At 42.1% G+C, this 21833-nt stretch overlaps 1 protein-coding gene and 2 non-coding genes across 5 annotated transcripts in view; 1 reads left to right on the forward strand and 2 right to left on the reverse strand.

Annotated features, from left to right (window-relative positions):
* Window positions 1-232: 232 nt before the first annotated feature.
* trnae-cuc (transfer RNA glutamic acid (anticodon CUC)) lies at window positions 233-304 on the reverse strand. The gene has a single exon. It is a non-coding gene; the product is annotated as a tRNA-Glu (tRNA).
* A 133-nt stretch (window positions 305-437) lies between these two features.
* Window positions 438-508, reverse strand: trnae-cuc (transfer RNA glutamic acid (anticodon CUC)). Its single transcript has one exon. It is a non-coding gene; the product is annotated as a tRNA-Glu (tRNA).
* A 2318-nt stretch (window positions 509-2826) lies between these two features.
* LOC116389855 (uncharacterized) overlaps window positions 2827-21833 on the forward strand; it is a 35140-nt gene continuing 16133 nt past the window's right edge. Inside the window, exons 1-25 of one of the 3 annotated variants that reach the window (XM_031858884.1) lie at window positions 2827-3248; window positions 3577-4004; window positions 5233-5435; window positions 5692-5796; window positions 6046-6141; window positions 6275-6385; window positions 7183-7306; window positions 7547-7997; window positions 8646-8713; window positions 8805-9051; window positions 9211-9389; window positions 9774-9996; window positions 10093-10241; window positions 10637-10728; window positions 10868-11025; window positions 11115-11260; window positions 11390-11642; window positions 11741-11856; window positions 11932-12160; window positions 12251-12390; window positions 12523-12772; window positions 13263-13381; window positions 13568-13820; window positions 14015-14121; window positions 14283-16208. In XM_031858884.1, coding sequence (XP_031714744.1) covers window positions 3965-4004; window positions 5233-5435; window positions 5692-5796; window positions 6046-6141; window positions 6275-6385; window positions 7183-7306; window positions 7547-7997; window positions 8646-8713; window positions 8805-9051; window positions 9211-9389; window positions 9774-9996; window positions 10093-10241; window positions 10637-10728; window positions 10868-11025; window positions 11115-11260; window positions 11390-11642; window positions 11741-11856; window positions 11932-12160; window positions 12251-12390; window positions 12523-12772; window positions 13263-13381; window positions 13568-13820; window positions 14015-14121; window positions 14283-14296 — 3873 coding nt within the window. In that variant the 5' untranslated portion in view covers window positions 2827-3248; window positions 3577-3964 and the 3' untranslated portion in view covers window positions 14297-16208. Of the gene's footprint in view, window positions 4005-5232; window positions 5436-5691; window positions 5797-6045; window positions 6142-6274; window positions 6386-7182; window positions 7307-7546; window positions 7998-8645; window positions 8714-8804; window positions 9052-9210; window positions 9390-9773; window positions 9997-10092; window positions 10242-10636; window positions 10729-10867; window positions 11026-11114; window positions 11261-11389; window positions 11643-11740; window positions 11857-11931; window positions 12161-12250; window positions 12391-12522; window positions 12773-13262; window positions 13382-13567; window positions 13821-14014; window positions 14122-14282; window positions 16209-21833 lie in introns of those variants that run through there. The other 2 variants (XR_004213128.1, XM_031858882.1) reach the window with 2 other exon arrangements.

Raw genomic sequence — 21833 nt, forward strand, 5'->3', positions numbered from 1 at the left:
TATCTCGAAGTTAAGTACCTTAAATTAGCATTCTATGACTGGGAATCAAACCCTGGCCGCGCGGTGAGAGCGCCGAATCCCAGCAACTAGACCATCAGGGACACACTTGCTCAAAGAATAACTAGGTGAAATTACGTTGATAAACGATCACAGTGTCACATAATGTCCTGAGAAAATGACAAATTTCACTTCACAGAACAGTAACTCGCAGTTAAGTACCTTCAAATTAGCATTCCCTGACTGGGAATCTAACCCAGGCCGCAGCGGTGAGAGCGCCGAATCCAAGCCACTAGACCATCAGGGACACACTTGCTCAAAGAATAACTAGGTGAAATTACGTTAATAAACCCTCACAGTGTCACATAATGTGGTTGAGAAAAATGAAAAAATTCTCTGAACTGTAATGTAACTTGAAGTTAAGTACCTTCAAATTAGCATTCCCTGACTGGGAATCGAACCCAGGCCATGGCAGTGAGAGCGCCAATCCTAGCCACTAGACCATCAGGGACACGCTTTCTTAAAGAATAGCTAGGTGAAATTACGTTAATAAACCATCACAGTGTCACATAATGTGGTTGGGAAAATGACAAATCTCACTTCACCTAACGGTATCTCGAAGTTAAGTACCTTAAATTAGCATTCTATGACTGGGAATCGAACCCAAGCCGCGCGGTGAGAGCGCCGAATCCTAGCAACTAGACCATCTCACAGTGCCACATAATGTGGTTGGGAAAATGACAAATCTCACTTCACCTAACGGCATCTCGAAGTTAAGTACCTTAAATTAGCATTCTATGACTGGGAATCGAACCCAGGCCTCGCAGTGAGAGCGCCGAATCCTAGCAACTAGACCATCAGGGACATACTTGCTCAAAGAACAACTATGTGAAATTACGTTGATAAACGATCACAGTGTCACATAATGTGGTGAGAAAATGACAAATTTCACTTCACCGTACCATTTGAAGGTACTTAACTTCAAGGTACTGTTCACAGAATGGTTAGGTGAAGTGAAATTTGTTATTCACCTAGTTATTCTTTGAGAACGTGTGTCCCTGATGGTCTTGTTGCTGGGATTCGGCGCTCTCACCGCTGCGGCCTAGTTTCGATTCCCAGTCAGGGAATGATAATTTTAAGGTACTTAACTTCGAGTTACCGTTCGGTGAAGTGAAATTTGTCATTTTCTCAACCACATTATGTGACACTGTAATGGTTTATTATCGTAATTTCACCTAGTTTTTCTTTGAGGCAGTGTGTCCCTGATGGTCTCGTGGCTAGGATTCGGGGCTCTCAATTCATAAATGCTTAGTTTACTTCCACATGACCCCAGCACCCTGATGGTGTCATTGTTAGAATTTTGAGCTTATACTGCCAAGGTCTGTGTTGGATCCCTGTTCAGAATTTAAATTTAGCCAATTTTGGTATACTTGCTACATTGGCAACATTATTCACTGCACTGGCTCCTTGATGGTATCGTGGCTAGGATTTGGCACCACCACAAATGTGCAGTCATCTGATATTTAGATATTCAAACCTGCTGTTGAATAATTGGATAACCCATTTTGTCAGACGTCCCCATCAAGAGGTCACATGATCACACCTGAGGCGGAGAGGACATTACAAGCCCTCTTACATGGACAGGACCCCTTCCCCCGAGGTGCAATCACTTTACCCAAATGAGAGGCTCTGTTGAACCTTGTTCCCTTTGTTCTGTCTTTACCGCAGCCATGTTGTGTGCAGTCCTGTAAGTGAATTTCATTTTTTCATATTTTATTTTAATTTTATTGTTATTTAATAAAATAAAACTGCTTTGAATTTTGAGCCTCTGACCCATGCCATCTCTCGGTCTCTCAAACACACTCAGCATATCCCCTAGCCATTTGATTTACAAATAACAAAATCAAAAAGCACATTCAAATTGTTGGTAAACACATTCATTAGGGTCGTATTATATACAATATAAACCCTTTGGACAAAGTTAATCGTTGGTAATATTTGGTATTAATGAGCCTCTTTGTCATCCTCACAAATGTCTCCTGCGCACCAGGTGTTTTCCGGCTTCAGTGTTTTGTGTTCTGACATTTCTTGACTTCTTCCTATTGATTTCCCAGTGTCTTGTTTGCCATGTCCCCCACTCATTTGTTGATCAACATGATATTCACATGCCACTGAAGTCTGTTTAGATGCGAGCGTGGAGAGTATAATGTCTGACATGAAGGTGAATGCACCTGGAAAACATAACATTTGTGTTAGAGGCAGTGGTGCTGGTTTTCAGGCAGGAATGCAGCACCAACATTACCAGAATAAATTAGATTTATTATTTGAATTTTGTTTCATATTTATTCTCATTATCTACCCAAGATCTTCCTTGTTGCCAGTGTTTTGGTGCATTTTGTAAAAAGAAAAAAAAAGTTGAATGGAATCTTAAGTACAAAGGTAAAAATTAGATATTTATTTATAAAGATATTTCATTTACAATGAGCAATTAAGCAACAAACCCTCACATCTGGATGCTGGAACCATTGGTGTTTCATAAATTACTTTATCAAAATGGCAACTTCCAGTTGAATTTTTTTGTCCACACAACATCACAGGAACTTTTATACAGATGAAATGTTCTTTATAATTAAAATATGATGGACAGCTGGAAGACAAATAATTTCATACAAAGGTAATTAATTAATCAATTTTCTGTGGTTTTATTATGCAGACGGGATTAATGGGTAGTTTCTGGTCTACACTCCGAAGCAGCAGGGGGCGGTAATGAGCCTAATGGGCTTGGTGTCTGTGTTTTGTGTCCAACAGGGGTCAGTGTTTACTCGAGGAAGCAGCAATGTTACAACAACCCCAACTCCTCTCTGAATTGATCGCTACATTACGACCAAATCGAGCTCTACCGCGGCCAAGCATAACTACTAAGAACCGCATGACGTTACTAAATGGTCTCAAATAAGTAGTGTTAACATTCGTTAGCTATACTCATAACGCTACTCAGTAGCTATAGCTAAGCTACAGACCAGGACTTTTTTCCATTTCAGGAGCGCGTAAGCTAGTTTAGCTTTGCTAACCGTTATAGCAGGTTATTTATTTAGTTGAGAGCTTGTAAGTAAACCTGTACGTTTCATTCCATTAGACTTCATTAACCTAACGTTATGCTTTGAGGATAGTCTAATACTCTAGCGAACGTTTTAGGCAACAACAAAAACTCGTTAGCTAGCACTTCCGGTTCCTTGTTTTCAAAATAAGAGGTCAGTGAAATCTCATTTTGCTGATTTCAAGATAATGAAGAGCAATTAATTAAGTAGCGTAAGATTAATGTGAATTACATTTGTGTCACAAAAGGGTCTAAAAAGTAAATTCATAAGAAAATAATTAAAAGATACATACAGCAAACATATGACTGATTCATACACGCATACATATATACATACAGTGGTGGAAAGTGATTAAGTACATTTAATTAATGAACTAAACTTAAGTGTTTTGATCTTGCAGCACCTTTGCATGTAATGCAGTGCTATTAAATGTTGGTATTGCTACCCTTACTTAGTAAACGATTGCATACTTCTCTAACAGGAAACATCCACCTCAGACCTTCGCTAAATGGAGAGACAATGGCGCCCTCTAGTCTGACTATCTGAACGTCCTAGTTGATCCGGTCTTCGTCAGCCAACCAGGAAAGAGGGCTTGCCGTGATCTGGACTGAGGCGGATGAGACCAGAAGCCTTTGTTCTGTATCTCCTCCTGAAGCGAGATTTGAAAAAAACCAGGAGCCTCTCAATGCTTCCTGCAAAACTGCGATCGCGTTTCTGCGGGTTGGCGATCGCTCGTGGATGTTTTACTCATCATAAATTAGCAGAATTCATTTATTAGCTGTTGTGATATTTTTTTTTCCTCACTGCTACAACCCGGAGGGGGGAGACATCGGCTCGGGTTGTTTTTCTTCCTTCTTGTCAGCTGCTAAATGGAAATAAACCGGGGAACTGAAAGTGGAACCAGTCGAGGTGCGTGTCGTGAAAAATCACGTTTCATAACGATCCCCGCGATCTCTCGTGTTACCCGTGAGTTCACAGTGACCTTAAATTAAGTGCTCATGTTCTGTGACATGTTTCCTGCAGCGTGTCTACCTGAACCACAATGAGCTTATTATTACGGTGGCATCTCCAGCGCTGATTTACTTCCAACACTCGCATCAGATGCTCATCGATCTGCCGGCATAGTTTGCTTTTAACATCGATCTGAATGTCATTAGAGTCCTATTTCAGAAATCCAATCTCCTGCTCGGTTGTATAGTTCCAGCATTCAACAAGATGCGAGTTTGTTGTGAGTTTGATGGATGCTGTTGTCGGTGCACCTGAGAGCAGCACTTGTCATGTCATATTGCCACAATACATCTTATTCACTCACGCATAGTGTGTAATGTGTCGTTGTTGACACAGATTGCTGGTTGAATTATATGTAGTGTAGTAAGTGACATTTCTGAAGTGGGCTTTGGATCACTCGTCCTGGTCTAAACAACAAAATTCAGCTTAGTGGGTAGAAAAACAAACACATCAGCCTGTCTCCTACCAGACAGACTGAAGTCCAGCAGGTCAATGTTTGAGCAATGTTTGCTGTGTATACTACAGCAGATGATATTCATGAAACTATTTCCTTTTGCCGCAGCATAATAATCCCGTACTGCACGTTAGAGAAGCGACATTATGTAGCCATCAGCCTTTATATGTGAACCATTGAAATACATGTTTAGTTTTAGGATGTGGCATTGAATTATTTACCTTTCACAAGTAGGAGTCCAGATAAAATCTAAGACTACAGTATATGCCAATTATATTTTGTGACGTCTGTTTTTTTGCATGTGCCTGAGAAAAGCCCTTTGTCACACGGATGCAAAAGTTATATTGAAAAGCTATAAAAGTCGTATTTTCAATCATCATATTGCCCAACCTTATTAAAGACCTCTTAATAAGGAATATGAACCATAAAACAAAAGCAGAGACGTGTGCAGGTGTTTCATGTTACCTGCTTATTGGGTTACCTGCCTTGAGCTGTTTACTCCTGCTCTGGGTTTCTATCGGGTTGTGGGTAATGTGAAACTGTTGCTTGTGGATGCACATTAATCCTCTTTAGGTAGTAACAGGCTGCATCAAAACAACTTTAATTGCCAGTTACATGAAATGTTGATACATGTTTATTTTTACACTTTTCTCTCCTCCTCCTCCTCCACCTCAGGTAATGATCTTCCAGTCCACTATCTACGCCTCCTCGCCCCGCCCTTGCAGCTGTTGTCAGCCGCAGTGTGGCAAGTAGTGCAGCAGGGACTCGTGGACCACTATGGGATGCTGGAGGAGTTTGTTACCATGGTGACGGAACTGGTCCCAGAGCTGATGAGCTACAGTCAGAGGGCTCAGCTCATCCTGGGACTCAGGGCCAGGGTCAGTAATATATAATTCAACCACACTGAGGTGACGCGTGTACTTATTCTAGGTAGTTGTCTCAGGTCAAAGCCAGGTTTAAAATGTATAAACAAGCTTTTTAAGTAGACGATGAGTGACGTGAGGATGGTATCTCACTTATATGTGTATTTATTTCATATACTAAATCAGGTGGGCAGAGTAGCAACAGGTCCGGTGTTACACCAGGAGCTTTATGAACCAGGACTATTGTTTATGTGTGTGTGTGCACATCCAGCTGGTTCTAGAGATGTGTCGAGGGGAGCTCCCAGTGGACCTGCAGACCATTCAGCCACATCTGGACAGAATTAAAGCTCCCGTCAGCACTGCCAAGGATCACCATGTAAGTAAACTGTCGCTGGCAAACACACACAGCGGTTTTTCTTTTTCCGGTGTGGAAGTTTACTCGGTTATGACCGATCGAGTCTCACAACGGGTGGGAACAGTTGTTTTCTAGAATTTGTATTGAGTTATAAAAGTCACCTCAAATGGCGTTTGTCATCCGTACCCTTGATTTGTGTGTGTGTGTGTGTGTGTGTGTGTGTGTGTGTGTGTGTGTGTGTGTGTGTGTGTGTGTGTGTGTGTGTAACAGGTAACCATAAACCAGGTGGAGGAATCGGAGGTGAACTTTGTGGAGTTGGTTCATTCATTACTGGAGGATCCCTCGGAAAGAAAATATTTTTTCCAAGTGAGACAACACTCCTTATTGCATTGTTTTCTTTCATTTTGCCTGATCGTAATTCCACATTGTCCTGTCCACTGTACACTAACTAAATGTCTCTCACTCTCTTAATCTGTCTGCCTCTGTTTCTCATTTGCAGGAAATATTCCCTGCGTATTTTGGGCCAAAGTACAACGCTGCACTTGAGATGCTGGTGTGGGAGTTCATATCAAGACTGGAGGAGCTGCTGCCAGTTCCAGACTTCACACAGGTGCCACATTACATAAATTACATAATGATAATAATCTACCTTGAATTATTTGTGTTACACTTTTCTTAAACCAGTCTTGTCTTGGTTGGTCTTAAGCCCTGTGGTCATGGCACTAATATTACCTGAGGACCTCTAGGAATTTGTAATAATTGCAGAAGTCGTCTGTGATCTTAATCGTGTGTGTTATTTATTTGTTTGAATGTCACCAACATGTCTGATACACTTTGCATGAAATATACTGTCTACATTTCGACTGAAAATGGACACTAGTGGCCCTACGACCTTACTCTATTGCTTCTTTCTGCAGCCACGCTGCTGCTGACATTCACGCTTATGTAACGGGGTCGTATCTCGGCCTCTGTTATATCCCTATTTTGTTACCTGCCCTCTGCAGTGTTGATGTGAGGCTACCAGGGGAGAATGCCAGGCCCTGTGGGAGGTCTGCACTACTTGTTTTGCCTCCCGCCTTTTACTCCTCTACCACAATACACCAAAATGCAACACAAGAGAAGTGTGTCACCAGGAAATGGCTCTGGCATTATTCTTAGACTGACTGTGGCACACAGGCTCAGTGCAGGGGCTCATCTGTCTGCACCACTGACCCAGAGACAGATATAGAGGAGGGTTAACTGGATACAGGTGCAACACAGTGTCCCAGGGGACTGCAGGGAAAATACACAGCCCCTCATGATACCGATTTGTTTTTTATTTGAACTCACCGTGAGTCATTTGGCAGTACAAATAAAAGATAATGAGTGCAGGATTACTAAAGGTAGGAACTTGATCTCTCTTCTCAGCTGGCAGCTTGGCTTGGAGACACTCCGTCATTCCTAGACGAATGTCTACAATCCTTTTTCCCGCCAGAGGACATGAAGGGTGTACTTGAACATCACAGAAACCTCGGCCATTTTGCAGAGAAAGGTACTGTGTGCCCCCCGGGTTGTGTACTGTAACTGTACGGTCAACACTGAAACGGAAAGGGATATAATCGCAGATTAGAAGACCAAATTTATTAAAGCATTTCTTATAAAAGGTTGGAAGAGACAGCGAAGATGCACTTGGAGCAACCACTAATTTTCCTCTTTGTATTTTGATAGAATTGAGAGTTTTTCTTGTCAGTTAAATAATGATTGAACCAAGCTTATTTTTTCTTAATTGTAGAATCTAGATTTTTACCGATGGATGACTGCATCCTCTCCTCCCTGTCTCTGCCTCCTGGGACCAAACCTGTCACAAACGCCACCGCCCCATGCACACCTGCTTCCAAAGATTCAAACCCTCCAGAGCACAAAGGACAGCTCGACGCTCTCTTCGACACAAGCAGCCTGGAGAGGGCGATCAGGAGGAGCTCCGAGACCGTGAGACAAAGACTGGAGGAGACGAGAGACTCGGGCAGCTGGCAGCTGCAGGTTAGAGACGGGAAAGACTCAGTTAGCGCACAACCCCGCGATGAAACCATAGACCTCACTACGTCGAACGAGACTGCGAACAAGGATTCAGCAGCCAGTGACAACAGCCACAGCTTGAGAGGAGGGCGGGTTCTCAGGAAGAGGAAGCTGAGCGGAGGCGTGGACATTCCCAAAAAACAGCCTGCGGAGGCGACAGCTTTCCTGTAAGATTACCAGAAACGTTGTGTTTAATTGGTTCTGTGGGCAGTAATCACTTCTGTTTTATTTTCATCACTCGGGGTTCCATTCCCTTTTCATCCATATTAGCGGCATGTCTCTAAGGACGACAGTGTCAGTCCACCAGCTTTGATCTAGATTGAAATATCTCATCAACCATTTCATGGATTGCCATGAAATTTGGTACAGATATTCATTGTAGCCAGACAATGACGTCACAATGACTTTAGTGAGCCTCTGGCTCTTTATTTAGCGCCACGGTGAGGTAAAAATGTGCCCAATACTTCTGTTTATGAACAAATACCTGCAAAACTAATGACATTCCCATCAGCCTCAGCTGTAGTTTGTGTTTAAAGGCTAATTAACAAATGTTAACATGCCGACATAAACTATGATGGTGAACATAGTAAACATTATACCTACTGAATATCAGCATGTTGCACCACTGTGCCAAAGTACAACATGCTGTCGACTCTTTAAGTCTTGTTGAATATTTGTTTCATGTACTACTTGTCATTTTAATCTTCTGAAAATACTTTACAGTTTAATGCTCAAAAAAAATGTTTTGGAATCACAAAAAAAGTGTGTCTGTCAATCTGTCAATTTGATCCTTTTGTGTTTTTCCACCTTTACAGGGATTCGTCAGTGGATGATGAGAATTCAGGTGAATCTCCTCTCATCTCAATATGGGGAGAATATACAGGTTTGTGCTCTTTTTTTTTTTTGATGGATCAGTGGATGCTATCAGTCAGATAAACGTAGTCCTTTGACTAACTCTGCTCGTTTTATTTTAGACTCTCAGGAAGGTTCCCTCCCGGTTGTGACGGACACAAAAGTTCCCTGGTCGGACGAGGAGACACTCAATCTGCTCGACATCTGGGGGAAGGACTCGGTGCAGCGGGCTTTAAAGGGCTGCTTGAAAAACCGTCACATATTTACGCAGATCGCTCAGAAGATGGCAGAGAGAGGCTACGTGAGAACGGTGGAACAGTGCCAGACCAGGATCAAGCGACTGAAGAAATGCTTCCGCAAGAACAACAAGTAGGTGTTAAATGACCTGTCCTTCTTCCTCGCCGCTCGTCTTTCTGTCCGATCATTGCAGTTTATCAGATAACTTTATTTCCCTCTGAAAATGTCAAAGCTGTAATTTGTAAAACAGCAAAATGCCCCCGTTGCCTTTTTTCCCTTTTCCAACACCAGAAGGAACTCCAAACTGGAGTATAAGTTTTACGAGCAGCTGAAGCGGGTACTCGGCTCCTCGGCGCCCTCGGCTGTTCCAGAGGTCACCTATGATGTCGAAGAGGTCATCGATGAAGATGAGTCACAAGACGGCGATGAGGAATTGCAGTTTCTTGGCCATACGAGCCGACTGGAAATCGGTACAATTTCACTTTTACGGGGGGGGGGGCAGGCAATTGTAGGTCAAACTAAATAAATAATAATACAAGGCCTAGGGAGGGGGCTAATATAAAAAAATCTATATATCAATTGTAAATTTAGGATGAAAAAACTTGGATATTCTCTGAGATAAAAATAAGAAAATTAACTCGTATTTAATTCCGAAAATCTTTGTTTTAGAGAATTTGTCCCCTCACCCAGCTCCCAATTTAGTTATTTGTTATTTTTGTCTTTCAATGGCCTAATGCGCCAAAGCACAAAAATAATAAACATAACACAGGGTTGTGTTAAAATGGCATGTCACAGTAAAAGGACTGTTTCACAGATTATACTGACAAACAATGTGATTCATGTTTTCGCTTTAGGAACTAGAAGCGTCCCGTGGACAGACTTTGAGTCGTTGGCCCTCATCAACACGTGGGGGGAAGAAAAGATGCAGCAGGAGAGGAGAGGAATGCACAGGACGTTACACATTTTCTCCATCTTATCCAACAAGATGGCTGCCCAGGGCTTCTCCCGAACGCCAGAGCAGTGCCAAACAAGGCTGAAAAGGCTGAAATCAAATTTCAGGCAATGCTACCAAAACAAGTATGTATACTTACAGCAAAGAGGAATGAAAGGAGAAGTTTGTGGTACTTGTCGATTCACAGTATACATCTGCTCTGTTCTTATCTCTCGATGCAGCATGAAGGGACAGGAGCAAGTGGAGTGCAAGTTTTACAATGAACTGGGAAGCTTTTTAGTGAAGGACTTCCCTTCAGTGCCGCAGCTGGAGGAACTACCAGGAGAGCCTGAAGACAACGACTCACCGCCTTTTTCCCATCAGGATATCGGTAAACCCTAATGTCCTCTACTGACAGCGGGACTACATTAGAAATATGAATAGAATACAAAACAGTTCTGTTCTCAATGTCTCATTTATTTACTTATTGTTTAGTTACAACAAGATTATAACACCATTATAATGATCACTTTTAATGATTCAATGGAACTTTAATGGCATGCACAGTATACTTAAATTAATCTTTATCGTTCAAAACTTCGTCAAACAACATCATAGCATATTCAACAAAAATACAGCTATCGAGCAGTGTGGCTAGTACAAAACAAAATGGTCAAAATGTAACATCAACACTAGTCGTAGTGAAGTCATGATAGATGATGGGGGGGAATTAACTCAATGAAGTTATTCCTTAAAGTGTTTAATTTTCTATCTGTGTCACATCAGAGTCTGCTGTGGGCGTTCAGGAGGACAGGAAGAAAGTCCCCTGGTCGGACAAAGAGACCGTCATCCTTCTAGAGATCTGGGGAGACCCACAGGTAGAGCAATGAGAAAAAATGAGAGCGATATATATCCAGTCCTTAAATAGAGCCTCTATGTGCAAGCTATCCTCATCCGTTTGATTGTCATATTTTTTGTATATTGCCACATTTTGCTGAGAATTTCCCCCACATTTAGGTCCAGCAGAGCATGAAACGCTACCCACACAACGGTCACATTTTCACCGAAGTATCGGAGAAACTCACCGCCAACGGCTACTCCCGCAGTGCGGGGCAGTGCCACACCCGGATCAAGCGCCTGAAAGCCAACTACCGGCATTGTCAGGACAACCTGAAGTAAAAAGCAGCACCCGAACACTCCTTTTGTATGCTGTGCTGTTGGCAGGACATCTGTGTGTTAATACAGCTGTCTCTACTGCCTGTAGCTCATCGGGGACCGACAGAGTTGACTTTAAATTCTATGATCTGCTGGAACAAATCCTGGACAAGCAGCCGTCAACATCCTCCACTGTGGTGACAGACTCCATCGAAATATCAGAAGACTCCAACGGTGAATCGGTGCCTGAAACAGGTAAAATACAATATTCCTTCATCAAGTTGATGCGGTGAATAGTAGGGCAGCATTACGCACGATTACACTGTGTGCATTCGTACCAAAACCGATACAAGAGAGTGACATGTGCTGTGTTTATGCTGTAAGATGGAGAAATCGGCACGTCAACGGAGAAACCGGCGAGTGGCTCGTGGTCCGATGAGGAGACCCTGGTGCTGATCGAGATCTGGGGCGACGAAGACGTTCAGAGTGCGCTGAGGGGTTTCATCCACAACGGACACATTTACGCCGACATTTCGCAGAGGATGCGCGACCTCGGCTACTCGAAGACCTCAGAGCAGTGCCGCTGGAAGGTCAAGTCACTGAGGAACAACTTTCGGCAGTGCTACGACAGGAAGAAGTGAGATCAAAACTTTCAGTTTGCCTGTTATATCTGTTTGCACGTATAATCCAGTATGACTCTAATGGTTCATATTTACGTCTTGTCATGCCGTCTAGATCTGGAAGAAGAGTAGATTACAGATTCTACCACCAGCTGGAACAAATACTCGGTCAGGAGGCGGTTTCTATTGATGATTATGATGAAAAAGACGAGCAAGCAGACCAGGACCCAGGTACAGTCGTCTTCATTCATTCATTCATTCATTCACACAGCAGTACTTTCTAACGGCTGCATCAACCTGGAATAGGTGCGGATGTGAACACAGCGTGGACGGAGCAGGAGACGTTCGCTCTCGTCGAAGTGTGGGCTGCAGACGACGTGCAGCACAGCCTGAAAACGTGCGTCCGCAACGGGCACATATTCACCGACATATCGGAGAAAATGGCCGCCACGGGATACCCGAGGACGACGGAGCAGTGCCACTCCCGGATCAAAAGGTTGAAGAAGAGTTATAGGCGTTACTGCAACAGCTGGAGGTAAAATAAAATGGCCTCGTAAAAATGAAGACCACCATCCCCCACGCAAGCAGGCTGTTTCACAGCTTGCATTTTATTTACGTTTTTCAGAAATGGAGGACGGCCCACTGTGTTCCGGTACTTCCACCTCCTGGCTCCGGTGCTTGGTGATAACTCTGTGTGTCCTGAAGTGGAGAGTCCTGCCGCTGACGCCTCCTTGGATCCCCTGATGGAAACGGATCCTGACATGTGTAGGTTCAACTATGATCAATCAATTAGTGTCACCACACCAGTTCTGCAATTGTACACAGCGTCATTGTGCAGATGATACATTCCTTTCAAAGATTAAAGCCCAACAATACATCTGTGGTTCCTCCACTTAGACGAGCAGCCCTCATCCAGCCACCTCCTGGCTGACCAGAGCAGAAAGATGCCCTGGTCCGACCAGGAGACACGCACCCTGCTGGAGGTCTGGGGTGAAGACAACGTGCAGCTCACCCTGAAGGGCTGCCTGAAGAACCGCCACGTGTTTGAGTACATCTCTGAGAAGATGAGTGACGGAGGATTCATAAGGACCTCGGAGCAGTGCTACACTCGCATCAAACGCCTTAAACATGGCTTCCTCCATGAAAAGTCAGTGATGACAACAACTATGAATCATTTTCTTTATATTATTGGTTTTGTTGGTTTGTACAGTTTCTGTACAGAGCCATACATACATGCATGCATGCATACATGTATGTATGTATGTATGTATGTATGTATGTATGTATGTATGTATGTATGTATGTATGTATGTATGTATGTATGTATGTATGTATGTATGTATGTATGTATGTATGTATGTATGTATGTATGTATGTATGTATGTATGTATGTATGTATGCATGCAGCTTTTCCTTTTTATCAGTAGTTTCCATTGATTTAAAACAAACTTTAAAAGCAGTTTTAAAATATGTTTTGTTTTGATGTGACCACAAGTATTTGAATTTGACCAACTTTCATTGTTAAAATTTGCTCAGTGTTGTTTAAATGTCTTGGAAAAATGTTTGGGATTTGGTTAGCATTAGCGTTGCCAGCTAATCACAAGCTAACTGCCAGTTTTGTTTCACTTTGAATTCAGGGAGGAATATAAATTCTTCAACGAGATGAATGAAATCTTCGGGAGGGAGCTGAAAATGGACGACTTGGTCCCAGACACGTCAGTCCCAGATGAGCCAGACGACTGCACCCAAAAGAAAGGTGAAACCTTTCAAAATAAAACCATCAAACTGACTATAATACAGTTATTACAGAAGTCATGACAGCCTGTTTCTCATGTTAAGGTATATGGTAGATCTATAAGTGTATACTTTTCTCATTATTTTAATTGTTTTCTATAAACTGTACAGATTGTTTTTGTTAATTCTGAGACATCCACTCTGTTAGTAACCTCAGGGACACAGTGGGTGGCGGACAGTTCGAAGCTGGCCTGGAGCGACGGGGAGACCGAGGTCCTCTTGGACATATGGGGGAGCGAGGAGATCCAGGAGACCTTGAAAGGCTGCACAAAGAACAAACACATCTTCATCCAGATCTCCGAGGTCATGGCGAGCCAGGGCTACCTGCGCACTCCTGAACAGTGTCAGACCAGAATAAAGAGGCTGAGGGCCAATTTCCGACACTTCCTAGAAGGCAGAAAGTAAGTACTTGCTGTTCATTGCTGGGGGGGGGGGGATGTGGTTGGATCAGGCTGCAGGTCTAAACCTCTACATTCTTGATACGGTTTAAGCATATTTCGAACCTCATAACATTTGATTCACTGCAGTTGTACACATTCATTTGTGGAAGAAACTTGCTGTCTCCTTATAACAATCTCTGAAATTCTGTTTCCAGAGGAGAGAAACAGGAATGCAAGTTCTTTGACCAGTTGGTACAGATATTTGGCAGCAAGTATGTAATAAACTCTGACCCCCTGGCCGACGATACAGCTGATGGCGTAGGTAAGAATCCGCATTATAAGATAAGACAACTGGCTGCTGGCTCTAGCTACATAGTCAACACAAAAACCTGATCTTCTTATCTAATTCTCAACTGTATTTCTCAAAATGTCATTGCTTGTGAGTCATAATCAAAACTTTATGTCTGAAATGTACTTTGTCAGATCTAGAGACCTGAAACTGTCCGTCATCGTAGAGTCAAATCACGAGGACACAGCAGCTGCAGAGTGACTGAGGAACATCCAGAAGGGAAAAAACAAGGACACTCGAGCAGGAACTGTTAACATTCAGAGCTGTGGTGTGCAGTTGTTTACGGATGACGTTTGCCTCTGTATGTACTTCAAATACTTTAACATTCTTCATACACACAGGCTGTAGTGTGTGTGTGTGTGTGTGTGTCCGCGTCCCTCCTCCAGAGTGTCTTTGTATTATTTACAATAGAGCCATGAAACTAAAACCAGGAAGCTCAGGGCTCACAGGGACAAAAAGTAATTTCTGATCTTGATGTAGTGGGAGTCAAAGAAAATGCTGTTTTTGCTAGTATTTATTTATTTTGTACTTGAACTATAGTGAGTGACTCAAAGCACACGCACAAAGAAAGAAATATACGCCAGGCCTCTTGTTGTGTAACCACAGCGTACGTTTGCTTTTTGGTCTTAATTTACGTTTCACCTAAATCTTCTGTCTTTGCACCTGTTTACAATGTTTGAATCCGAGTGGTGAAAGTTGAGTTCATGAAGCTTATTTTTTACACGGTATGAGTTGATCTGGTCCAATATTGTATTTATTTAAATTATTGTTTACGCATGTTCTCCAAAGTTTTATAATTTCCTTCGCATATGTTACTCTTCAAATCTTATTGAAGCACATTTTTTTTCCACAAACGTGTCAAGGTTTTTGTTACACCCATTAAAAGAAACTTCAAATGTTTGATTGAGGATTCAGTTCCGTGATTTGTTGTGTTTTTTTTTGCGTGACAAGTTCAGCCAAGACTGTTAGAGATTGTTACTGTACACTAAAACCACAATGGAAACAAAATAATAAAAGTGCAGTTAACTTAGAAGTAGAGAACATTCATATCTAAAGGTATATCATCTGTATGCAACGATTGAGCAGGCTTTGGTTGAATGCAGGTGAACAGTCTGTGTGGACACTGTGGGACTAACAAAGATTTTATGTTCACTGGCTAGTTGCTAACTTGTTTTGGACCTGAATTGTTCAAATTTAAATGTAACTAATGTGTAGAAATGAACAGAAAATGTGTTTAGAGTACATTATTATCCCATGGCGATGAAGTCCATGCTCTCTGTCTCTCTCACCCACACAGACTCTCATGAGAATTCACTGCGGTTGCTGCAGTCAACCAGAGCTTCCTGCTCCGCGTGTATCAGATTAGTTGTACAGTGATGGAAAATCAGAGAGGGATTGCTAGGCAACGTCTTCTAAACACGCTATGGTTTCCCGCCACAAGGCCATGAGTTTGACATAGTGTTGTTTTGTTGAGACATGACAAAAAAACTCCCATGCACTGTAACCATAGTCACACTAACAGTGTATCGGACACTGAAGCAGAGAGGTACAGGCTTTCCTTTCATTTATGATGTCAGGTTGCTGGCATCAACCAGCCCAGCACCACTGGGTACCAGAGGAACCTTCCTCTGACAGGATCGTGTAGACGTCACACTGAACATTGAACCTGGCGTTGAACAGGAGGCGGGTCAAGCTAATGATGTGGTGAATCTGTATTTTGTATGGTGAGGTGTGTGCATTTGTTCAGGTAATGCATGTTTGATCTATATACAATGCATGAAATGATTAAGTGAGAAAGTTCAAAGATGATGGGACAAGTTTAATGATTTAAATATTCATATCTTTGGTTTGTCCGCTCTGGGACACTCAGCTCACAGCCCGTTTGCAACTGTGGGCTGTTTGAGGTACTTACTGTCCCTTTTTCCTCTCAGAAACAGGTGTCAGTCCGAGTAGATTCCCAGTCTTTGGCCTGGAGTGCTTAACTTGAGAGGTGTTAATATCAGACAGCTTGTTGTAGCGGTTCAGCTCTGTGGTTGGCCTGAGAACAGCGGTCTCAGGCTTGTGTCCGGCTGACCAGGGGCTGCTGGACCTGGACTGGGTAATGTGTTCACTCGGTGGCAGACGTGCAGGGGTCGGTCTGTTTTGTATCAGCCAACTGCCCTCCTTGTTGTTGCAGTCTTATTTGACACAAGAATTAAAGACAAATAAGTGAGTAAAGCTCAAGATTGACTGAGTATTAAAGTATTAAATACTGCAAGTAACCTGGTTCAGGTCATACTTGAGCTGTCTAAACTGGACAATGTGGCACCAGAAGGCTAAATAAAGTATAAGCAAAAGCTACTTAATGTCAGTGGTCTACTTGTAACTTTCAGCTTGCACGAGGTAATGTACAGGCTAGATTTGTGTCCCTCTGGTAAAATGTGTCAGGTCAAGGCTACGTTCTTCAGATTGATTGATTGATGATCAAACAACTCTTCTAAACAGATCTCACCTGCAGGTAACATGAGCAGTCTCCCAAAACCACATCTGTCCTGCTGTGGATGCTGCGAGTCCAACCTGAGGCTGGAGGCCGAGGAGCGTGGAGGAGGTGAAGGGGGGAATGGGTGGAAACCAGTTTGCCACTACCTGCATGCTGAAATGTTATACAGCAGAAATAAAAGAAGAAGGGGAAAGTCAGCGGGAGGGACAACTTGCAAAACTTTTTTTTCTTTGAGAATAACATCTTTAACTCTTCTCTACTCGCTACCACTACTAGATACTAATGATAAACAATGATATTAGAAACCATCCAAATATAATTAGGATTAACCCTTACGTTGCCTGTGTGTCATTTCATCAGCTGGCCATTGTCAATTGGTGGCAGGGTGCATCCGTATACAACAGGCTTGGGCTTCTGTAATGTCAAGAGGACATCTGCATGAAGCTATATGTCACAATATTGAACATAATTCAGAGTGAGATTTGATGGTAAAACACAACACAACTCAACAACTGATGTGCGCTTTTAGTTGATTTGACCCTTTTTAAAGTTACTGTTACTGTAAGTTACAGGTAGGAAAGAAAGACATCAAATTGGTCTTAATTGGTCTAGTAAATGTCATTTTATAGAAATAGTAATAGTCGTACAGAAATAGTCATTTTATAGAAAAAGGATAAGTGTTCCACTAATATAGTAAAAAATATTACAAAAGAGAATTTGTGATGTTGGATCTCCCTGAACCAACTGAGGTGCCCTCACCTCTTCCTAATTGAAACATCATCTATTAACGACGTTTGCACTGCAACTCTCAAAAGTTTCCCACTGGGTGGCGCCAGTGGATAACTAGTTACTCTACAGTGACTGGACCTAAAACAGTATGTCAGAATGTACTTCAGGTACTGTTGACCATTTACAATAATGTGTCGATATCCAAGCAGGAAAGCTGTGTACCAGTGTCACTGACATAAACACACTCCATGTAAAACACTCATGTGGTACAGACAGAGACAAACACATGCAGCTCTCAAAATGCTTGGACAGTAATTACGTGTCTAAATCTGACAGAGCGTCCAACCGCCAATGTCTGGCTGCCTGCCAGTGTGTGTGTGTGTGTGTATGTACTTGTGCCTGTGTGTGTAACGTTGGTGAAGACAGAGACAGGCTGGCTGGAATCTTTTGAGGGAAGGGTTATACACACACACACACACACACACACACACAAATGCACATAAAAGGTTGAGCAGTGCCACATCACCCACCTCACCCTCACACACTGTTTCCTACACTCATATCACACATATAATAGATGTATATAATATAATAGATAATAAGGCTGAGATTCAAACGTGTGATACCATTAAATAAGTCCATGTAACTCCAGTAATGTTGACTTTTTTGTTTGTATGTTTATGCACAGTATATATATGTCTATTGTTGTGTATATATATATATATATGTATATATACATATATATATATTGTTCTTTTATTGTTTTGTAATACTCAGATACTGCCAGCTAACATTTATTTGCTAAATCAAACTACATTGAAACAAGTACCGTCCTTTCGTAAAATTTGAGGTATTCCAGCTTTACATATTTTACTTTACTAATATTTAACGATAAATATTGTATTTTTAGACTTAACAGCATGTGTTACTTTTATGTGAGGCATCTCAATACTTTTTCCACCACTGCTTTCAGTCATTTGGTATTCGACCTGACATCTGCACGTTCTGGGCCTCCAAATAGAAATATATTTTCCAGTTTCTTCCTCTCCTTTTAAGGAATTTAAGGAAAAAAAACAACACAAAGCGTCTTTATAAAATGTTGAGCCAGCACAACACACGTTCTCCAAGCCTCTGGAGCTCTATTTTCCTGCTTCTTTTCGTGATTTGCCATTTTGTTTTACAATACTCTCCAAAATAGCTGTTCAATTAAGTTGATATATGTTGAGGCCATAGCATGAAAACCACATGCTATGATTTTCATACTCATCAAACCATTCAGTGACCCTTCATGCCCTGTGGATGTGATCACCTGTCACAGAGCATGATAGGATAATGTCACATGTATGGAGGCATCATCTGTTATGGTTCTCCTCTCTTTTATTCTTTTTCTTATTGGTGACTCTGTATATGAGTGAATTCTGAGTGAGCCTGCAACAGAGGGGGGCATGGCGGGGTTGTGTAACATGCAACTGAGTCATTCCTCCCTGAGGGCAGACATTTACACCGTACTTCATTACTGCAACAGGCAGGCTCACGTTCTCTCTCTCTCTCTCTCTCTCTCTCTCTCTCGTTTTGTGTGTGTGTGGGTGTGTGTGTGTATGTCTGTGTGCCCAGGCCAGATATACGCATCCTGCTATGTCCTCAAAAATGCAGCTTCATTCTCTGCCCTCCACTGCAGGCACACATGTGTGAAAGGCAGAACATAAGGGAGAGAGGAAGGAAGGAGTTTATCGTTTAGCAGTGGTTAAGAAGTCAAAGAACACACGCCACGAAGAAGAAAGATAGCGTGTGTTTGTGTGTGTGTGTGTGTGTGTGTGTGTGTGTGTGTGTGTGTGTGTGTCGGGAGCCTCCCTCCCTCGGGGTTGTGTATGGGCTTGTTACAGCGACATTCCTCCACTCAGCTGCTTCTGAGCAGCACATTCCAGGAAGGGAGAGATAGAAAGAGAAAAGAGAGGGAGTAAAAGGGGAGAGAAAGGGAGGAAGAGAAGAGGAGGGGGAGATAAAAGCGGGGAGTAAGAACAAAGGGGGAGTGAGAGGGGGGGGGTAATTGAGGCAAAGAGGATAGACAGGGGCGAGTGGTTAAGGAAGAAAACGGGGATATTAATAAAATATGTAATTGATCCCTGTTGTGACCCCTCTTCTCCACCGAGAGGTCAAAGGTCAGGGTCAGATACAGTACAGAGAAAACAGAAGCAGTGCTGAGAACAGGAAGTGACAGAGAGAAGGGGGTGGATCTCAGGAGGCCACGAGGTCTTTTCTTAAAATATTATTCCCCATATAACCATAACACACACACACACACACACACAGTAAGTAGAGTACTCGTGTGTTCATCTCTTCAGTCTGCTTGACCTGTTTCCACTGAACTGTGGAAGAAAAGAAACAAATCTCACCCCAAACGCGGACACACATAATGATTCAGTCACATGGTCGCACTCCTCTGTACAGACACTGTATGGACACAAATGTGACATTAAGACAGAGCTCGCCTCACTGCAATCGGTTAGTTAGAGAGCTTATTGGCACAAAAATATGAAATAACTTAAGAGATCAAATGAAAACATTATTCGCAAATAGCGCCCGTTAAACAATTCTTTCTGCACATGAATATTATTACTAAATTACATTTTCAGGCAAATAATCAAAGACTGTATTGTCTGTGGCTATAAATATGAATTAGAGAATTAGAGATCACGTTGATGCAGGGAAGTAAAAAGGTTTGTTTATGTGATAGTCAACTGAATATCTTTGCGTTTTCGACTGTTGGCTGCACAAAAGACATAAATATGTCACCTTGGGCTTGTTGACAGACTGCGTGTTGTGTGTTCTCTCTGTCTTGTTAATGCTCACATTGTACAATTATTGGCTGGGATGAAGACTGTTGTCAGGCAGGAAAATCAACTGTGTTGCTCATGTCTGGTAAATGAAGAGAGGACAGAAACACAGAAGGAAAACATGGGATATTTACCGAGGATAACAAGCAAGTACGTTTAAAGACGAGAGCAACAAGAAGCAGTCTGTGTGTGGAAGCTTGTTGGCTCAGTGACAGCGTCCCCTTCTCCTTCTCCTTCTCCCTCTTCCTCGGCCTGAATAGACGGGTTTGTTTGTTGTCACTGGTAGAACTAAAGGAAAACAATGTCACTTGATTCCCCTTCTGTGTGTGCTTATCGAAAGAGAGTTAATCGTGCATAAGTGTCTATTGAGTTTCCGTCCCCCGGAAGCTCTATCGAGAATACCAATTCACCATTTGTTTTTTGTTTCTTCTCTCCATCTCCGTAGCTCTGTTTTTCTCACCAGTTTGTCAATTCCACTAAAAGTAAATGACCTGGATGCTCACAATTAGCATACTTTAATAGAAATTTAGTTGCGAAACACCAATCACGTTTGTGTAAAACAACATATTTTACGTATGTGACAGAGTGACAACCAGTGGGGATGTTTCATGATGAATTTGTTTGTTTCTATTTCTGTCTGTATCTTAATCCAGATTATATATTTTACTAATCTGTTGGCTGTTAGCTGCTTCTTTACTCTGGCCTTCACATATCTATCCATCTGTCTGTCTGTCCGTCCGTCCGTCCGTCTGTCTGTCCGTCTGTCTGTCTGTCCATCCGTCTGTCTGTCCGTCTATCTGACCGTCTATCTGTCTGTCTGTCTGTCCGTCCGTCCGTCCGTCCATCCATCTAACTGTGTTAGTGCTATTGAATCAATAACAGCGTTATGGCTGAATGACCGGATTATTAAACGGTAGAACGAGGCTTACTGTAACCTGTACTCTCCTGTATCTCCTGACAGAGACAAACGTGTATGTTTGTATAATATTTGGAGATAGTGGCGCAGGTCAGTGGCTTCAATGTGTTATTGTATACATGTGACTCCCACCTACACTAAAACTATTTGAAGGAATTAGACAGAGAGCCACCTGGACCGCTTACATAACAGAAATGCTTTCACATTAATGCATCAATGATTTACAGTAATTGAAAAGGATTATTCTCAGTGACAACTAAGCACAGAACACTTTACTGCTTGTTTCGTTATTTAGGTTAACTACTATTGCTACTTGGGTAAGCAACTGTTTTAGACAAATGACAGTAAGGTTAGATGTAAGAGTATAAAGTTAGTCAGGATTGCTTTTGGACCAGAGGTTAATGGGAAAATTAAAATCATAACACGGCAGGTAACTCCAAAAAGCAGGTAACTCCAAAAAGTAATTTGAGTAGTTACTATACATATGGAAACATATACTGTATATATATATATAAACAATGTATGCAGTATTTTCATAGGATAACGTATGGCTGGAAAATTAACACAATTGACATTTGTTCCAAAAACAAAATCCAATATTTTATTGGAATGACAAGAAAATAAAAACATGTTGCAAAGTGACACAACTTTTATATTTAAGTAGAAATTATGGAAAGGTGGAAAATTATCTTTGGTCTATCTGGCAGTTAATTACATATTAAAACAC

The sequence above is a fragment of the Anarrhichthys ocellatus genome, unplaced genomic scaffold (genome assembly GCF_004355925.1).
Source record: "Anarrhichthys ocellatus isolate YVR2014 unplaced genomic scaffold, GSC_Weel_1.0 scaffold21, whole genome shotgun sequence".
NCBI classification, from domain to species: domain Eukaryota; kingdom Metazoa; phylum Chordata; class Actinopteri; order Perciformes; family Anarhichadidae; genus Anarrhichthys; species Anarrhichthys ocellatus.